This window comes from Callorhinchus milii, unplaced genomic scaffold (assembly GCF_018977255.1).
Source record: "Callorhinchus milii isolate IMCB2004 unplaced genomic scaffold, IMCB_Cmil_1.0 Scaffold1, whole genome shotgun sequence".
Classification (NCBI taxonomy): Eukaryota; Metazoa; Chordata; class Chondrichthyes; order Chimaeriformes; family Callorhinchidae; genus Callorhinchus; species Callorhinchus milii.
The window spans coordinates 91,216,078-91,234,454 of record NW_024704742.1 but is presented as its reverse complement, the minus strand read 5'-3'; the positions used below and the strand labels follow the sequence as shown (position 1 = coordinate 91,234,454).

General features: G+C 38.0%; 1 protein-coding gene and 1 non-coding gene across 2 annotated transcripts in view; one reads left to right on the top strand and one right to left on the bottom strand.

The window, feature by feature from the left end:
- The window catches only part of LOC103178075 (coiled-coil domain-containing protein 171), a 151,852-nt gene that overhangs the window by 66,032 nt on the left and 67,443 nt on the right, over nucleotides 1-18,377 (top strand). Inside the window, exons 14-17 of the mRNA XM_007892585.2 lie at nucleotides 2,864-3,031; nucleotides 6,687-6,875; nucleotides 10,797-11,292; nucleotides 12,569-12,685. Of these exons, the coding sequence (XP_007890776.2) occupies nucleotides 2,864-3,031; nucleotides 6,687-6,875; nucleotides 10,797-11,292; nucleotides 12,569-12,685 (970 nt within the window). The remainder of the gene's footprint in view (nucleotides 1-2,863; nucleotides 3,032-6,686; nucleotides 6,876-10,796; nucleotides 11,293-12,568; nucleotides 12,686-18,377) is intronic.
- Nucleotides 16,740-16,811, bottom strand: trnaa-cgc. Its single transcript has one exon. It is a non-coding gene; the product is annotated as a tRNA-Ala (tRNA).

Here is an 18,377-nt window from a genome sequence, read left to right as displayed (position 1 = left end):
ACAGGCCCAAGTTAACTGAGAAGAGGGGGGGGGGCACGCAGGTTGAGGTAAGAGAAAGTTACAGAGATAAGAGAGATACTAGGGCATGAAAGGATTTATAGATAAGGATGAGGACCTTGAAGTTGGAAATGGAAATTTAAAAAAGCAACTGGAAATTGCATAGAATATCATTCAAAGGTATGAAAATGTCACTATATCTCTTTAAATATGATGAAATAGAATGCAATATGAATAAATGCAAAATCTTTTTAAAAATTACTAGAAATAAAACATGCAATGTCTACATAATGTTGCTTTAAATATTCCAGAAATTAAAATGATCTAATAACTCATGAGGAACCATTTCCGCCACAAAGCGTTACTTTTTTGTTACTTATATACATCTTTAAACATTCTTTTCATTTGCTTTTAGTGAAAATATCTTGAATGCAGAAGTCTCTTTAATGCTGCTTGCTGCTTCCCCGAAGTTAGCAATAACTATCCAGAAAATCTTCATAGTGTATAATTTACTTGATAACTTTGTACTTTCCTGAAATAGAATTTTATTTTGTACCAGTTAGCCACAGATGAAGGATGAGTTTTGAATTCTAGGTCTTAATGAGATATAATAAAATGATTTCAAATGGGATGCTTTAATGAGGAAACCAGAAATACATCTCTCTGACTAGTGGGAAATCTATTCCAAGGAATTCACTTTGGAGTGGAGTTCCCCATAGGTCGCACTTGTTAGTTACTGTGAGGGATTCCCAGTTAGAATCCTTATTAAGAAATCCAGTTAGAAAGTGTTGCCTATTGGACCTCCATATCAAGATAAATGATTGCTGAGTTTTTTTAAGTATTTTCTGGAATCAAGATTTTTTAATGGAATTTTATTATATTTAAGATTTTCTTCGCATTGTCAAGCAAAGGTGCTAGGCAACAACAATTTAGATTTTTTAAAATATATAATTTAAAATAATATAGCACTTTTCACATCTCAAGGTGCTTTAGGCAACTGACTGGGATTAAAATGTGGCTGGGTCAGTAGTGTTGAAGGAAATTACAGAGTTTGATTTTACATAGTGGCTAAAAATCTGGGTGAACAGCAATGAGTGTTGAACTGCATAACCGGGCTTAATATGAGGTACCATTGCACGTAAGAGACTAATAACCCAAGTAAAAATCTTAGTGTGAAAAGAGGGAAAACTCACCTTAAATGTAATAATTTCTAACACTTTCAATGTACAAGTAAAATTACTGAAGATTCTGTGCTCTTGTGATATGTAATCAGGCTTTGGCTTGTGAAAATTCTAAATGCAATGAATGTACACTGAAGAATAAGGTTCAAATATTTCAACAACAGTATGTACATTTTTACTAGCATTGCTGGCACTTACTATCCACATAAGAAGGGCTGAGACTGGTACTTGTCAGATGTTTAATGACTTGTTAGAAGGTTTTGTCATTGGGATCTGGGATTCTTGGCATACAGCTTTTTTTAACCATAAGACCATAAGATGTAGGAGCAGGAGTAGGCCATTTGGCCCCTTGAGCCTGCCTCGCCATTTAAGAAGATCATGGTTGATCTTCTAACCTAATTCCATTTACCCGCACTATCCCCATATCCCTTAATCCCTCTGTCCTTTAGAAATCTATCAATCTCAGTTTTGAATATGTTCAAGGACTGAGCATCCACAGCCTTCTGGGGTAGAGAATTCCACAAATTCATTACTCTCCGAGTGAAGAAATGTTTCCTCAACTCAGTTTGAAAAGCCTGACCCTTAATCTTGAGACTATGACCCCTAGTTTTAGATTCTCCAACCAGGGAAAACAGTCTCTCACTATCTATCCTGTCAAGATCCTAAAGAATCTTATAGGTTTCTATAAGATCACCTCTAATTCTTCTATATTCTAGAGAATATAGGCCTAGTTTACTCAACCTAGGATAACCCCTTCATCCCAGGAATCAACCTAGTGAATCTACGCTTCACCCCCTCTAAGGCGAGTATGTCCTTTCTCTAGTAAGGAGATCAAAACTGCACACAGTATTATAGGTGCGGTCTCACCAAGGCCTTCTACAGCTGCAACAGATTTCCCTGCTCTTGTACTCTAACCCTTTTGCACCGAACGCCAACATGACATTAGCCTTCCTAGTTGCTTGCTATACCTGCATACTAACTAACTTTTTGTGACTGGTGTACAAGGACATCCAAATCCCTCTGAACACTAACACAACCTAGTCTCTCCCCCTCTAGAAAATAATCCGCTTTTCTATTTTTACTACCTAAATGAATAACTTCACACTTCCCCACGTTGCACTCCATCTGCCACCTTCTTGCCCACTCACCTAGCCTGTCTATTTCCCTTTGCATTCTTCATGTGTCATCCTCACAGCTTACTCTCCCACCTATCTTCGTATAATCCGTGAATTTAGATATGTTAATTTCTATTTCCTGATCCAAATCATTGATATCAGGATCATAACCCTGCAATCCAAAGCCTTAACTGGTAGATCTACCCTAGCTGAACAAGCAGTGGAAACTTGTCATTGTTCACAATGATAAGGTCTATGGTTTTAGCTAGTTAAACTCCAGCAATGTACTCAATGCACACTTGCAAGTTCCCCACACGTTGGTTCAACTTGCTCTCTACAGGATTAGGAAAGCAGGTTCATCCTTCTGGGGAGAGATTGTGCACTCCATTACCAGACAAACAGAAAGCATGCATATAATATATGGAACTCTAGGTCGTTTAGGTGGACATTTTAAAGCACGGTGATAGGTTTCTGCATATATCAGATACCCAGCTGACCAAACCAGTAAATGTTGTAATTAATGAAATACTTTGGCGAATGTGACATATAACGCACTTGTTTGTTTTATAGGAGAAACTGATCTTCCTTCATAGTTTGTATCAGCGTCTGGTAGCAGGTTGTGTGTTCCTGAAACAATCGGATGGTATGCTGGCCAAATTCTCCTGGACTGAGCTGTGCTCTATCCTGCAAGACAACATTGAAACCCTCACTTCTGACTTGAACAGGGCCAGTGAAAAGGTAACTTTGATGAAGTTGTTAGCCATCCTACCAAATGCAATGACATTTGTCTTCACAACATGATTCAAAAAAGGCTTGACAATCAACTTATTTCAAAAAGAAATTCCTCTTTAATAATTCAGAAACATTAATTATAATTTATCTCAGATGCAGTTTGATGCCATTTCTAAGGACATGCAAATGTGACTGAAGTCTGAATTAATTCTCCAAGCACCATTCGTCTCAAAAACAAATCTGAATTTTGTTATATACTTTTTCAGGACTTGCTAATTCTGCTACTGAGGATTAGCCACAGGGACCTAATTAGAAGAAAATAAATTAATTTAAATTTTACCAAGAAGAAAAATTCAAAGCACTTGTTCACTTGTAGCAATAAAACAAAATCATATTCACAGCACAACACAACAATATACACCTCCACAAAAAGATTTGCATAAAAATGAGTTGGTGCACCCTTCCTCTACTCTGATCAATTTTAGCACATCGATCACAAACAGTGTTTGAATCTACCTGTAACATATTTGATGCTTGTTTAACAAAATAACAAGCTGACAATATTTACAACTTGCATGAGGATTGCCTCAGATCACTCCACTGATATTAATTGATATTAATGAGAACCAGTGTCTTGGACTAACCTGCAAGCTGGCATGGATATTGAAAACAACCAAACATAGGTTGTTACCTTATAATAAAAATTGAGGGTAATACTACTACTACTAATAGTAATAATAATTCTTGCATTTGATATAGCGCCTTATCACGTCATTGAGACATCTCAAAGTGCTACACAGAATATACTGTAAAGTGATTTGACTATATAATAATAATCCTTATAGTTGTTGAGGTACCTTATATGGTTGAACATCTCAAAGTGCTTCATCAGGTTCACTGTAAAGTGTAGTGACTGGATTTTGCAGGCAAATGTGGCAGCTAATTTGCACACAGCAATATCTCATAGTATAAATTTTGTATAGATGCATTCAAGAGGAAGCTGGACCTTCACATGAGGGAGTGGAGAAGAAGGATATAGGATAGAGTAATAAATGGTTGGAAACTTATGCAAAGTACTGTATAAATACTGGTACAGACTGATTGGGCCAAGTGGCCTCTTCTCATGGTGTACATTCTTTGCAAATTATTGTAAAAATCAAACTTACAATGTACTTTAGAGAAGGAAATCTGCCATTCTTTCCTTGGTCCAAGACAGGGAGGTACGAGGATGTAAATGGACTTATAGGTGAGGACCTTGACATTGATTTGGTGGAAGCCACTGTAGTGTGGTGAGGAGTGGGGTGATGGGCATGCAGAGTTTGCTATGGATGAGAAATCAGGTGGTCGAGTTCAGATGAGCTGGAGACTGTGGATCTGGGGAGACCAATGGGAAGTGTGTTAGAATAATCGATATGGCGGGTAACAGAGGCGTGAATAAGGGTTTCAATAGCCTTTTGTGTGAGGTGGAGGTGGGCAGTGTGGCAGAGGTGAAGAAGAAAAGCGGTTTTGGTTAGGTACCAAATGTGAGGAGGAAAGAAGAGCTGAGAATTAAACTGAATGACAAGGCTGGTTGTGCACGCTTTGGTGAGGTTGATAGAGAAAAGCTAGGGAGGTCAGAGCTGGGGTTTAGTGAAGGTTTTTAATAATTTAAGGACGTTCTATCCTGATTTAATCACTTGCCAAAATGTGAAATACAACCATTGGAGAATTCAATCAATAACTTAAAACTCAACCTTAAGATTTAAGTGTACGAATCCAGATTTCAGAAATAGTTTGATGTGCTGCTAAGTTTGGATTACTTTGCTCTACACTATATTTTTACTGCTTTTGTGTTGAGAGTTCAAAGGAAAATAAAGAGAGTTTTGCAGTCAGCGGAGTGGAATTGCCCCTACAACTCATCACATGCAAGAAATCTGAGCTGCAAGGCAAGAATTATACAGAGTTCCATGAAGTTGTAAACTGACAGTATTGTTGAGCTCCAGTGCCTCAACAAGCAGCATGGGAATCTCTCAACAATGTACTGCTTTTGAAACCTTTGAACATTGACATAAATTGACCTCCATGAATATGTTAGGCAGGCACCTCAATGGGGGCACAGAACAAAGTGTTAGACCCTTTCAGCAAAGGAGAAAGATCGGTTCTTCACTTGAGATTCTATATTTTCAAAAATAGAAGTCGTGTAGACCCTGTACGGCAATACCAGAGCAATAGGCTACTGGAATTCTGCTCAGATTCCAGTATCCAAGATGAGCAAAACCCTTGGATGATTGGTGCCTCATTATCAAAACATCTCAAGTCCTTCACAAGTAATTATTTTCAAGTGTAATAATTTTTGGTACGCAAATGTGGCAGCCATTTTGAGACAACAAGTCCCACAAAGCACTATGTAAACACCTCTGACAATACAAAGCTCCACCAGTAAGTGTCAGCCTTGACTTGAGTAAATGACTCACTTTTGAGTCAGAAGAATGTGGGTTCAAGCCCCACGTCGAATTTTGAATTTGATGTTTCGACTGTCGCTCGTTTGCAGTGCGCTGCAATGCCAGAGATTCTGCCCTGAGGGGATTAAACCAAGGTCCAGGTGGATGTTAAAGATCCCAAGGCACAATTTGAAAAGAGAAGGGAGTTTCTTAGTGTCTGGCCAAGAATTCTGTAGATAAAATTAGTTATTCATTTAATGACTGTTTGTGGGACATTGCTCTGTCCAAACTAGATGCTATGTTCACCTACAAAATATACAGACACTATATTTTATAGTAAATTCTGTGTAGCATTTTGAGACGTCTTCCCAACTTGAAAGGCACTAAATGAAATGCAAGGATCAATATATTGTTATTATTGGACTGAAGTATCAGCATACACTGTGAATTTAATATGAACAAAACACAAAATACTGCAGACGCTGGAATCTGAACCAAAACAGAGAGAGCTGGGAAAACTCAGCAGGTCAGGCAGCATCTATGGAGAAAGGAAAGTGAGTTAACGTTTCAGGTCCACGACCCTTCTTCAGTTCTGATCGTATATCCTAATGTCATAAGTACCAATTGTAAAAAGTGGGGACACGCACAGCAGCTTAAATTAAGTACTGAAGATATTTGGCTTCATGTGTGAAGCATCATTATGAATGATGATTGTATATTTTAAATTACAATTAGTGTAATTTTTGTGTTTGTTCCACTGGTAACTTTTTAATTTACAGTAATCCTAGCCCATCAGTTTTTTCCAAATGAAAGACTTGTAGATACAGCTCATAATATTCTATATTTATATTGTGCATTTTGTACAAGTGTGAAGTCCTGTAGCTCAGTGGTTAGAGCACTTGCCTTGCAAGCGAGAAACCTGGGTTCGATTCCTGGCAGGGCGAAACCTTGAGCAAGTTTGCTTACTCCACATGCCTGATAAAAATCCCTCAAGAAAAGAAAACAAAAATAATTTGGTCACTCAACCTATGGCAGTTTGTGGGATACTGCTGTGCACAATTGGCTGCCGAGTTTCGCCCACAAGTATACAGTCAGTTCACTTTACAGTATATATGTTAAGCGCTTTCAGGCTTCTAGAAGATGTGAAAAGCGCGACATCAATTCAAGGATGATTATTATTGTTATAAGTGTACATTGATGTGAATGTTTTTAATTCCTTTATAATAATTCTGAACCTACAGGTATCTCACTTGGAGCATATTTGTAGGAATAAGGATGAAACTATAAAAGAATTGCAACAAAGCCAGGATAATACTTTCAGTAAACTGGCCGAACAGATGAAGGAGCGAGAGGCTGGCTGGCAGAAGCAGAAAATAGAGTTAGAAGAACATTATTCTGGACTCCTTGGGGAGGTTCATACAAGGGCACAGGTACAATCTGAATGACTGAATTGACAGTGTCTGTGCGAGTGGATTGCAGATGTGTATGTAGTCCCCTGTTGGTTTTGACTGGTGTGTGTGAAAGTTCAGTTGATATCATAAGCTTTAAGAGTGAAGGTTGAGTAGTGTATCACTACCAACTTAACCTCAAAATGAGATTACAACTTTAAAAGCAGTTCATGGAATCTCCTAACTACAATGGATGTAGCGTGTATATGTGTGTGTATAGTATATAATGTAAGTGTTCCTAGATGTTACCCTATGTGAAGAGGACATTATATAAATGCAAGTTGTAATTGTTGATGTGATGGAGTTCCGGTTTACCTTATAGTGACTGTCATGGTGGCCACTGTTCCTGCTGATGATGTGTGATGATGTTCACACTTGTATTATTACCCATATCAAAATAATCTAATAATTGACAGCCAACACGGTTCAGACAAGGTGGGTCTTGTCTGACCAATCTCAGACTTTTTTGAGGAGTCCAAATTGTGAAGTATCATTATGAATGGTGATTGCATATTCAAATTTAAAATTACAATGAAGAGTAATTTTGTTTGTCCAGAAGATCTCAAACTCAATCCTTTGAGGAATGGGGAACCAGTAGTCAAGGGAGCCAAGCGAGGATGGGGGTGATAGGCTCACAGATTCTGGTGCGAATAAGGACATGAGCTGCAAAACTTTGAAAAATCTCCAGCTTGTAGAGTGAAGAGTTTGGAAGATCAGTGAACATAGACTCCACATAGTTAAGCCTAGAGTGATAAAAGCATGGATAAGGGTCTTGGGGACACAAGGGTAGAGGTGGTGGCGGAGACAACCAATGTTGCGAAGGTGGGGGAAAACTGATTGGGTCAAGGCATGGAAATGAGGGGGGGGAAGCGTTAAAGCATAATTGGGAGTTGAACAAAACACAGAGGTTCTGTACTGGTTTAGTGAGGTGTAGGGTACATCCATGTATAGTGATGCTATCAGCGCCTGAGGTGAAAAGGTGTTAATGGGAGGGCCTCTGTTTTGTCTACATTCAATTGGAGAAAGTTACCTCTCATTCAGGGCTTGGTGTCTGACAGGCAGAACAGCAGTGGTCCTGGAGCCGAGGGTGGAGGCAGAGAGATAGAGTTGGGTGTCATCCACGTACATGTGGAAGTTTGTGCAATGTTTGTGGATGACGTCACGAAGCGGAACACTGCATACACTTCTAGTCACCATGACAAAAGTGGGGGGGTGGGGGTGCCCAGGTCCTAGAGGTGGTGCAGAGGAGAGCAACAAGAATAATAATAATCCTTGCATTTGATATAGCGCTTTTCACGTCGGGAGGACGTCCCAAAGCGCTTCACAGAACACACTGTAAAGTGAATTGACTGTATATTTGTGGGCGAACGCGGCAGCCAATTGCGCGCAGCAATGTCCCATAAACAGTCAGCCAGCTAGTGCTAGAGGAAAGAGCTATGAGCAATGGCTAGACAAGCTACGGCTCTTCAGTCTTGAGAGAAGACAACTCAGAGAGGATCTCAGAGATCTACAAAATTTTAAATGCGATTGAAAAATAAATCCAGAACAATACTTTATGATGTATCATGATAGTAGAGTTGTAGGGGCAATTTCAGGGTAGATACCAGGGAACTTTTCTTTGCTTAGAGCAGCGTGGTCCAACAGGTGGCACGTGGGCCGCCAGCAGCTCAGCAGGTGATTTTATACGGCCCGCGACCATTTCCATCACAAATTCCACTCCCTCCCTCCCTCCTTGGTGAACATACCCCCAGGGCAGTGTCAGGAGCCAGCGGTTGGGAGGACGCAGCACGCAAAACCTTTACTGCAGTCTTGTCAGAAAGGCAAGCGCGACTCTTACCAACTGTGTCCTTAACAGCCAATCACTGGCTTCTGCCGCTGCAGATAGTCACCCACACTTGGGAGAGGGATTGGAGGAGAGAGGGATTTAGACAGGGGGAAGAGGGGAGATAGAGGAGGTGGGGAGGAGAGGAAGGGGAGAGATAGAGAGGGGAAGAGAGAGGAGAGAGAGACAGGGGGGAGAAAGAGTGAGAGGGGAGGGCGCGAAGGGGGAGAGACAGAGCGGGAAGAGAGGGAGAAAGAGAGGTGAGGAAAGAAGGGGGAGAGAGGGTGGCAGGAAAGTGGGAGGCAAAAGAGGAGAGAGTATATGTGAGAGGTAAGAAAGGAGGAGTGAGACGGAGAGCGATTGAGAGAGTGGAGAGCAGAGAGAAATTTGAGAGAGGGAGAGTGTGAGGCAGAGAGAGAGAGGGTGAAATGGAGTGAATGTGAAGGAGAGGGAGAGAGAAAGAAACAGAGGGGGGAGATTGAGAGAGGGTAATTGAGAAAGGGTGATTGAATATAATATATACATCTTGAAGACGTGATAAGGCACTATATCAAATGCAAGTATTATTATTACTATTGTTCAGATTGACTTTTATTTGATAGTACTTACATTTGAATAGAAACAACATTTTGATAATGGGAAGTTACAGATTAAATATTAGAATGAAAAAGTTTCAAAGTTGGTATTAGTACAACAGCAACAACAACTTGCATTCATGTAGCACCCCTCAACCATTAGCATCCCAGAACGCTTAAAATCTGAGTGCCATTTCCAGTCAATTTGAATTTGTTTCTATTCTCAGATTTAAAAGCAAATACAGAGCAGCCCTTTATAACATGTCAGCAGAACAACAGTTTTTTTTAATCTAAGATTTAAGGAAGCAAAGCATAATAGTTTCAAACCTTTCTGACATAATTTTGTTCAGAACAAATCCTAGGTGGGAAATGAACAATTTAACATTCTTGGTACCTTTCATAATAATAAATAATCTTTGCATTTGATAAAGTGCCTTATCATGTCGTTGAAACATCTCAAAGCGCTTTACAGGATATCCTGAAAAATGTATTGAGTGTATAGTTTGTGGGCGAAATGCGGCAGCCATATTGTGGCAGTTCATAAATCTGAACACCACAGTGTGTTCTCAATCATATTTCTTCCCAATACCAATGTATGTAAAGAGAGCTACTGCTGGGTCCTGTAGCTGGTGGTATAATTCTTTTGTCTTGAAACTTCTGTTTATTAGAACTTTAAATATATTAAAATTTGCTATTTTAATTCACGATTGGCAAAAAACATTAAAACTAATCAATGGAGTTTAGCAGATAATTGCTTTCTTCTGGAATACTTAGCAAACTAGGTAATTGCACATGCAGTTTATTCAATACTTTAATATTAATATGGTTTAGTAAGTTGCTGATGTAGCATTTTTGGAAAAAAAGTCAGGCTAGAGAATCAGTTTACAAGAACTCTTTGCGAACCTCTATTTGGGGGATAATCCAGGATCCACTGTAGTCGACAGCTTGATTATACAGCATCCTTCAAGTCTCAGAATACTTTACACAGACTGTGCTACTGAGTGATGGGGAGTGAGGAGGAGAGGGGAAGTGACAACAGGCATGCTTGCTGCAGTAGGTATATATTTAATCAGCTTTTGAAGACTGATAGGTGTTCCAGAAGGTAGGATCTTAGTTGTTAAAGGCTCAGGCACCAAAGCTGGAGTTCATGGGGGCATAAAGCTGGCTTAAGTTTGCCGAATGGAGTCTGTCGAGGTTGTATGTAGGTGACAGGTATGCAAGTTTTGTGCAGGTGAGGACGAGTGCGGCAGTTTTGGATAACCTGACGAAATCGACTTGGAGAATATTAAAAATATTAATCACAAATAACAATCAAAATTTACCCAAATGTTTCTTTTTAGCCAGTATACATGTTAGCGCTGAATCTCGTTCTGCTTTCCTCTGTTATTACAACCTCTGTTAGCAGCTTTGTTGTACCCTACATTATTTTTAACCAAAGCATTTTCGTTTCATATTGTTTTGAAATTATGAACCTCATTTATGAAACAATGTGGTTAATTTTCACAGAAATGTCATGCAGCAGCTGAAGAAGCCAAAGAAAAAGTATTTGGTCTGGAAAAAGTCAAAGAGCAGCTGACTCTTGGATTATCTCTCCTCAAGAAGACCTTGTGTCAGACACAGAAGGAGCATACCGCCTTGCTGGCCGCTTGTGCCTTGATGGCTGGTGCATTGTACCCATTATACAGTAGATCCTGTGCATTCTTTGTGCAAAAAAACTTTCTTCAAGAGCAAATAATTAGTTATGAATATTTCAAAAATGAGGTCAAGACTGTTGTTCAGGTACTTTCTGTGGAAGGTAATCCAGGCAAATCGAAGAAAAGGAAGACTCTTGACAGAGGAATGATTCAGGTTTTTAGAAACTGTGTTATTGCCGTCATAGCAGCAAATAGATTTCGAACCTTTGGTCGAGGATGTGGTCAACTCTTTACCTGGATTGAGAACTTTAAGGAGTCGCCAAGACTTTTAGTTTGCACAGGCAGAGCAAAGTCCTACATTAGTTCAAGTAAGTATCAGCACAATAAGCAAACAGCATATTACTAAGGTTATTTCTTTCAATTTCCAATTGCTTACTTGGAGAGGTTGTCCCATGACGATTTTAACCTGGTCCCAGAGGTGAGAGAAGATTGCCCTAATGCACGATGCTACCCATTTTACTATCTAAAGTTATTTAACATTTTATTGAATTTTGTTCAGTGATGACACATTTTTAATTGAAAGTTATTTTGTGTGGAACAAAAGAGGTAATTCAATTTGATACATTGTTAAGCAGTATAGCCGTTCTTGAGCATCATGTCCAAGATTGCAAATTATTTCAGTTATATAATATAATAATAATCCTTGCATTTGATATAGCGCCTTATCACGTCTTTGAAAGGTCTCAAAGCGTTTGACAGAATATAACTGTAAAGTGAATTGATCGTATATTTTGTGGGTGAAATGAGTCAGCCAATTGCGCACAGCAGTATCACAAATTATTATTATATATTTTTAAGGGATTATTACCCCCAGAAAAGCGAACCGCCAATCCACTAGCAAACTGGTTCTGCCAGGTAAACAGGCGTGTGGAGTAAGAAAACTTGCCCAACATTTCACCCTGCCCGGGAACCGAACCAAGGTGCTCTTGCTTGCGAGGCAAGTGGTCTAACCACTGAGCTACAGGACTCCACAGGAGTTTACAATATGTATTGATAATATTCCTTTGTATTCTAAAGAAGAATGTTTCTCAGAAACTAAACAAATTTTTCATTGAGTTAATACTCATTGAATGTCGATTGAGCTAAATAAAAGATGTTTATAAAACATTAGTAGTATTATCTTAAAGCTTTTATTTTGCAACTTTTTAATGCAATCTAAACATTTTGGATTTGAATTGTGACTGCCTCTTATAATATAATAAATACAATCCTTGCATTTGATATCATAGAATTATTGAGAATCATAGAATTATGGAGCACAGAACGAGGCCATTCGGCTCATCATGTCTGTGCCAGCTGTGTGCCTTATCATGCCTTCGAGACATCTCAAAGTGCTTCATAGTTTATACTGTAAAGTGAATTGACTGTATACTTGTGGGCGAAATGCGGCAGCCAATTGCGCACAGCAGTGTCCCACAAAAAGTCGTGGATTGAATTGATCAATTTATTATTTGCTTTGAAGGAATTTTGACCATGGTGTCATTTCAGAAAGGGAGTAGCAGTGATTTCAGATGTTCTGTTTTTACAGGATTCTGTGGTTTGGGAGATTATGTACCATCATGTTACGTTTTAATTTTTTGTTAGGTCAAGAAAAACAGCAGAGCCCCTTTAGCCAAACACTTGGGTGGTTTTCAAGTTCTGATCTCTTAGCTGCGGTGGTTGATTCAGTGACTGAGCTCCAAGATGTAATTATTAAAACAGGTAAGCAAAGTGTACAATCCACCATCTGGGTAACATGGTCATAGTATCTCCTGTTTTCAAAACCGCTATCAGCACCTCCATTCTCAAGAAACCCTCACTTTCAGATGTCTCTTGCCCCTGTGATCTCCTGCGACCCTACTCCTCTGGATGCTCCCTTCATGTCTCCCTACCCAGTCTGCTTCACCATCAATGGATGAGCCTTCAGCCTTTTCCCCCTGCTCTATCCCAGAGTCTTTGCTCCTTCCCTCCTTGCTTTTAAAACCACCTTAAGACCCATGCACTTGACAGTGCTTTTAGCCACCAAAATAAACTGATCTTGCTGCAAAAATTAACAAAATGTATTTTTTTTAACCTGAGAGTTTTGGTTAATGTTTTAACCTTCAAAAATATGTCACATGGTTTTGAGTCACTATGGCCTTAATTACTAATTAAGTAATTATATGACTAATTGAATCTTGTTTCAGTACATGAGTCATTCTCGATGATAATTTTCAAAATAACACAAGCTATAATCATTAAACATATGATATAGTTTCACAGAGCGTTCAAATTAACAATTTAATTTGCTCAGCTGGACCCAATCACTGATACAATGTGTTCTTTCAAGTAGAGTATTTGCTAGCCCTGATTTTTCATAAGAATAATAACATCCTGTCAGGCAGGCATAATCTGTGATTTAAACACCACAGATTCTGCAACATTATTTTAAACGCTTAAGAAGGTTCCTTTCATTTGAAGTAAATTGTTTGTCGCTACAGTTCTGTTCAGTATAGTGTAGGCATTTTATTTATTTTTTGATTAGTCAGGGGTCTGACAGTTAGAAAACCATCAACATATTTCAGAGTATCCAAACCAAACTGACTTCTCTATGTGCATACCACCTGCACATGGAAATTTCCCTGTGGCAGGAATAGAGTGCACACTCTCCCTCTGGAGGGATTGCTCTCTGCTTACCTAATTCTGGAAAGTATTCCTTCCATCAAGCAAGCATTCCTTCCGTCTTGGTCAATTGTGTTCCATCCGATTCACATCTTGGGAAGGAATCTTCCAACTTGGGAAGGAATGCTGCAATCGTTTCTGACTCATTCTGCCCATGTATGCTTTCTACTTGCAACATTTCCTCAACAATGGTTACATCGCACACTTGGTTTGGATATCAGAAATTGCACTGATAAATGTGCTTTAACTGTCAGAATTTGTGTCCTGAATAAAAATAAGTTTCTAAATGTTATTGGTAAGCCTTGAATTGTTTAGAAAGAAAGAACTTGCATTTTAGAATACTTTATCACATCAAAAGTTTAAACTTTCACTGGTAATTACATCTTACATTTAGTGACCGTTTTTGTAGTAAAACAAATTCTCCCCTCAAGGATGGCACCCCTGATAATTGACACTTACCCAGGAAATCACTATTGTTTCAGCCTAGAATATGAGTTCAATTAAGTTGGATATTTATAATTGTAATTAATTCTCACATTTCTAAATAAGCTATTTATTATATAAAAATAGCATGACAATCCATAACACAGTAGGAACATACAATGTGCGTGTAAGGCAGTAACTATTAGAATTGGATATAATGTTTGAGCAGGATATTTTCATCTTACCTCCAAAATCTGTTGCTTGTATATGTGTGTGTGTGTATGTATGTATTTTTTACAATATATCATCACTGAAGGTTGGAATTAAACACTGGTTGGTCTGGGTTTCGATGACCTATCTGGCCATGTTACTGTGGCATAATTATTATTATAATGTACTTTGCTTTGGCCATGATGGTGCCATACACTTCTGGTCATCACAATATAAGTATGCTGCCTAGGCACTAGAGGCAGTGCAGACAAGAGTAACAAAGATGATTGCCCAGGGTTACTGAGCTATGAGCAACGGTTAGACAAGCTAGGACTCTTCAGTCTTTAGAGAAGGCGTCTTAGAGGGACATTATAGATGAGCATAACATTTTGAATGGTATTGCAAAAATAAACTCAGAACAATACTTTAGAATGACGAAGAGAGTAGAACAAGAGAACACAGGTTTAGAGTTGCAAAGGGCAATTTCAGGACAAATACCAGGGAGTTTTTCTTTGTTTAGAGGGTATTTATCATTGGATTCAGAAGACAAACCACAATTTGATAAAACACTATATTTTTAAGTCTGTTAATACCTAAAATTGAAGACCTAGTTATATTTAGCGTGGAATCATCAATTATATTTTCATTGAGAGAATCTTATACAAATGTGTATTTTTATGTATATGCATTTTAAAGAGTATTCGATTATTTAATTTATAACGGTGGAAAAAAGTAGAGATGGGAAACTATGTAAAGAACACATTTAACAGGAAATTGGAAATCCTCGGCACCTGACCTTTAAAGAGTTGTGATGTACATGTGCTAATGGATACTAGTGCTCGCAACCTGACCTTTTGAATGGTGGAATATTTCATTTTAAAATATGATGAAGTTTAGCAATCAAAGCTATTCTATGTTTTCAGATCTCTTTCTGTGAATATTTGAATATAGTACTTGATTTGGTAAACTGTTGGCTACACAACTTATGCCACAAATACTGGAGTGTGCATCAATTTCATATTGAGCAGTTCATTTTTTTTTATTGCACCATCACTATCCGAAGACAAACCAACGAACATTTAAATATATTTACAATGTTAGAACCCAAATACATATCTGATTGCATTTTATTAAAGACATTTTTTAAATGGAGTTATGTCATCTTGAAAATCAAACAAACTTGAATAATGGAAGGAGAAGTCTGTTCAACACTTTAAATCCACAAAAACCCATCTTGTGAACTTCACTCTCTCAACCCCAACATTGTTAATGCTGTAGCATATTGAACAATGGAAGTTCGTTCCTCCGATTAGGTTTAGCAATCAAGTTTAAAATGCAGAATGCAAGACAAGTTCTTAAATTTATTTGAGATCCCATGTTCCAAAGTAGAGCCCTTATGTTCCTACAAATAAATAATATTTAATATTATTACTGTATGATAAAGATACATTGCAACATAAAATTCAAAGACAATTTTTACTATCCAGCAACGTAAAAAGCCTGATTATTTTCTTAAAAGTATTTTAAGTTAAAGCAATGTATTATTATTTATTAATATATATTAAGTTCTTTCAATGACCATCATTCACACACTGCTGGAGTCTGTTTATTACTGGCACCTGAGGTATGTTCTGCGAGGGGAAGATCACTTGAGAATATTTCCTTTAAGCTTGCGACATTATATATGTAGACATTGCTTGTGATTCTTCCATTCCTGTGCACTATATAATCACATCCCCACCCCAGGCACACTAGTTAATTGTGTCCAGAGAAACATTCAGGAAACTTTAGTGTTTCTGTTTTATGATTCACTTGTCATTGTCATTTATAATTGTTATTTTTCGTTTAACCAGCTCAAGTCTTTTTTGGGTGTGTCAGTTGAGACTTCTCATGCTGACCAGTAATATAGCCAACATTGTTTTTTAGAATTGGCACCAATATTCTTCAAGCCAGTGTGGCCATCTTGTAAATTTCACCCTTCACCATTTTGGAAATCCATTAGCAGATCTCAAGTGCCTCAGTTCCAAACATTTCACGTTCCAGATTGTCTGTGTTTATGGGGGGAGGGGAGGGTGGAGGGGGGTCTGTTAGACCATCTCCTAGACCTGAAGGCTACACTTGATGAACTATTGAATGGGGAAAAAACAGATACAGTTGTCAACTGCCTGTTCTCCTGAGGGCTCTACTTGTATTCAGCCAGCAGCACACTTGACACCAAGCCCACTGTTGCCTTTTCCAAGTCTAATTTGAAGAACTTCTTACGTTTTCTAAGATAATAATAATCCTTGCATTTGATATAGTGTCTTCTAGATGTTTCAGAATATACTATGAAGTGAATTGACTGTATATTTTGTGGATGAAACGCGGCAGCCAATTGCGCACGGCAGTGTCCCACAAACAGTGGATTGAGTGACCAAATTATTATTTTTTTTCTTGAGGGATTATTATCAGGCGGGTGGAGTAAGGAAACTTTCCTAAGGTTTCGTACTGCTGGGAATCGAACCCAGGTCTCTTGCTTGCGAGGCAAGTGCTCTAACCACTGAGCTACAGGACTCCAGTTGTCTACAATATTGACTATCCTCATAGCTGTTCAGAGACACCCAATTACAGTTTATGTGGGGCTTCAGGATAGACACATCTTCCCTGACTGGTGTTGATAAAACTCTCTTGGGTTGAGAAGGTCACTAAAAGCAGTGTTGAAAAGATAGGTCTTAAAGCAGGTTTTGAGGGTGGGGAAGTGTAATATCCTAAAGGCAGATAATTGCTATTACAGGTAGTCTAAAACAATTTAAATTCTGTTAGAATAAAAACTTGTATTATCTTCTAAAAGTAAAATGCACGGATAAAACGATCAATTTCAGCTTAATTCATCAATTTCATCAATTTTGCACTTGCAGTAACCTTTTTTAGTTTTAATTTTAACTGTAGTACATTTGTACACCATTAGGTGGGAGCTAGTGTATCATGTAATTCTGTTTTTAGCCACTGTTGTACTTACTATGTTTGATTGCAAACAGTGCTTTTTATAAAGAGGCTACTGATAGTTTAAACTAAATGCTGTTGTATACATCCAGTCAGTTGCCAGGTATTGCAAAATACGTGTCTTCTGAAAATCCCCTTGCAGATTTGATGGAACTATCACATTCAGGGGAACAAATTAAAATATTTTCATACACTGCACTGCTTGATTCATTCAGTTTAGAATTGTGTTCACTCTCCATCTCTTGAAGTGGCATGGGAGCACAATTTCTGCTCCTTTAAGTGAAAATGCCCTGTTATTTTCATTAATATTTATGTGGTCAGGATCATAAACATCCATTCAATTATCAAAATAAACATGTTTGCTTCAGTCCCATTGCCTCCTTTTATATATCTATTAAAAAACACCTTTTGAAGCTATTTGCTGAGGTAAACATGTTCAATCATACTTTGGTAGTTTTAAACAAATGAAAGAACTTCACCTTTGGTTTTCAAATTGTGAAAAAAAACCTTTTATTCAACAGAGTTGTTGAAAGAAGCAATCACACCTCGCTGTACCAACTCTACAATATTGAATAATTAGTAAACTTGATGAGTTTGCTTTGTTAATTACTTGCTTTTGGCAAGTAGTCTTGAATTCATTTCAAGCCTCATATGTTGCAAGGCAGTTCCTCTGATATGATCATCCTATACACTGCTTTGCAACGTTGTTTTCTTGACTTCATCAGAGCTACAGAATGTATAAAACCTTTTCTATAATTATCTCTGTATTTTGGTACATAGACAGCAACAGATGGATTAAGATTTTCTGTGAAAACCCATACCTGAAAGAGGAGGGAAATAATGCTTATTAAATCTCAAATAAAGCTACTTAGAAATGCAGGGTATTTGGAATACTAACCAGTATTAGCACTGATAATTTTATTTATCTACATAAAACACATTTATTAATTATAAACCTGACAAAACTAGCAGTGAGCTGAACATGTTTGTTGTACTGAGGCCATAAAACCATCATATGAGAAGGATAATTACCAAACTCCACAGGGGAAATAAGTAATTGTGCTAGTAGTAAAAATTTAATTGCCTCAGAATAAAAAGGTAAATTACAGCCTAACTCCACAGGATATAAATATCAAGG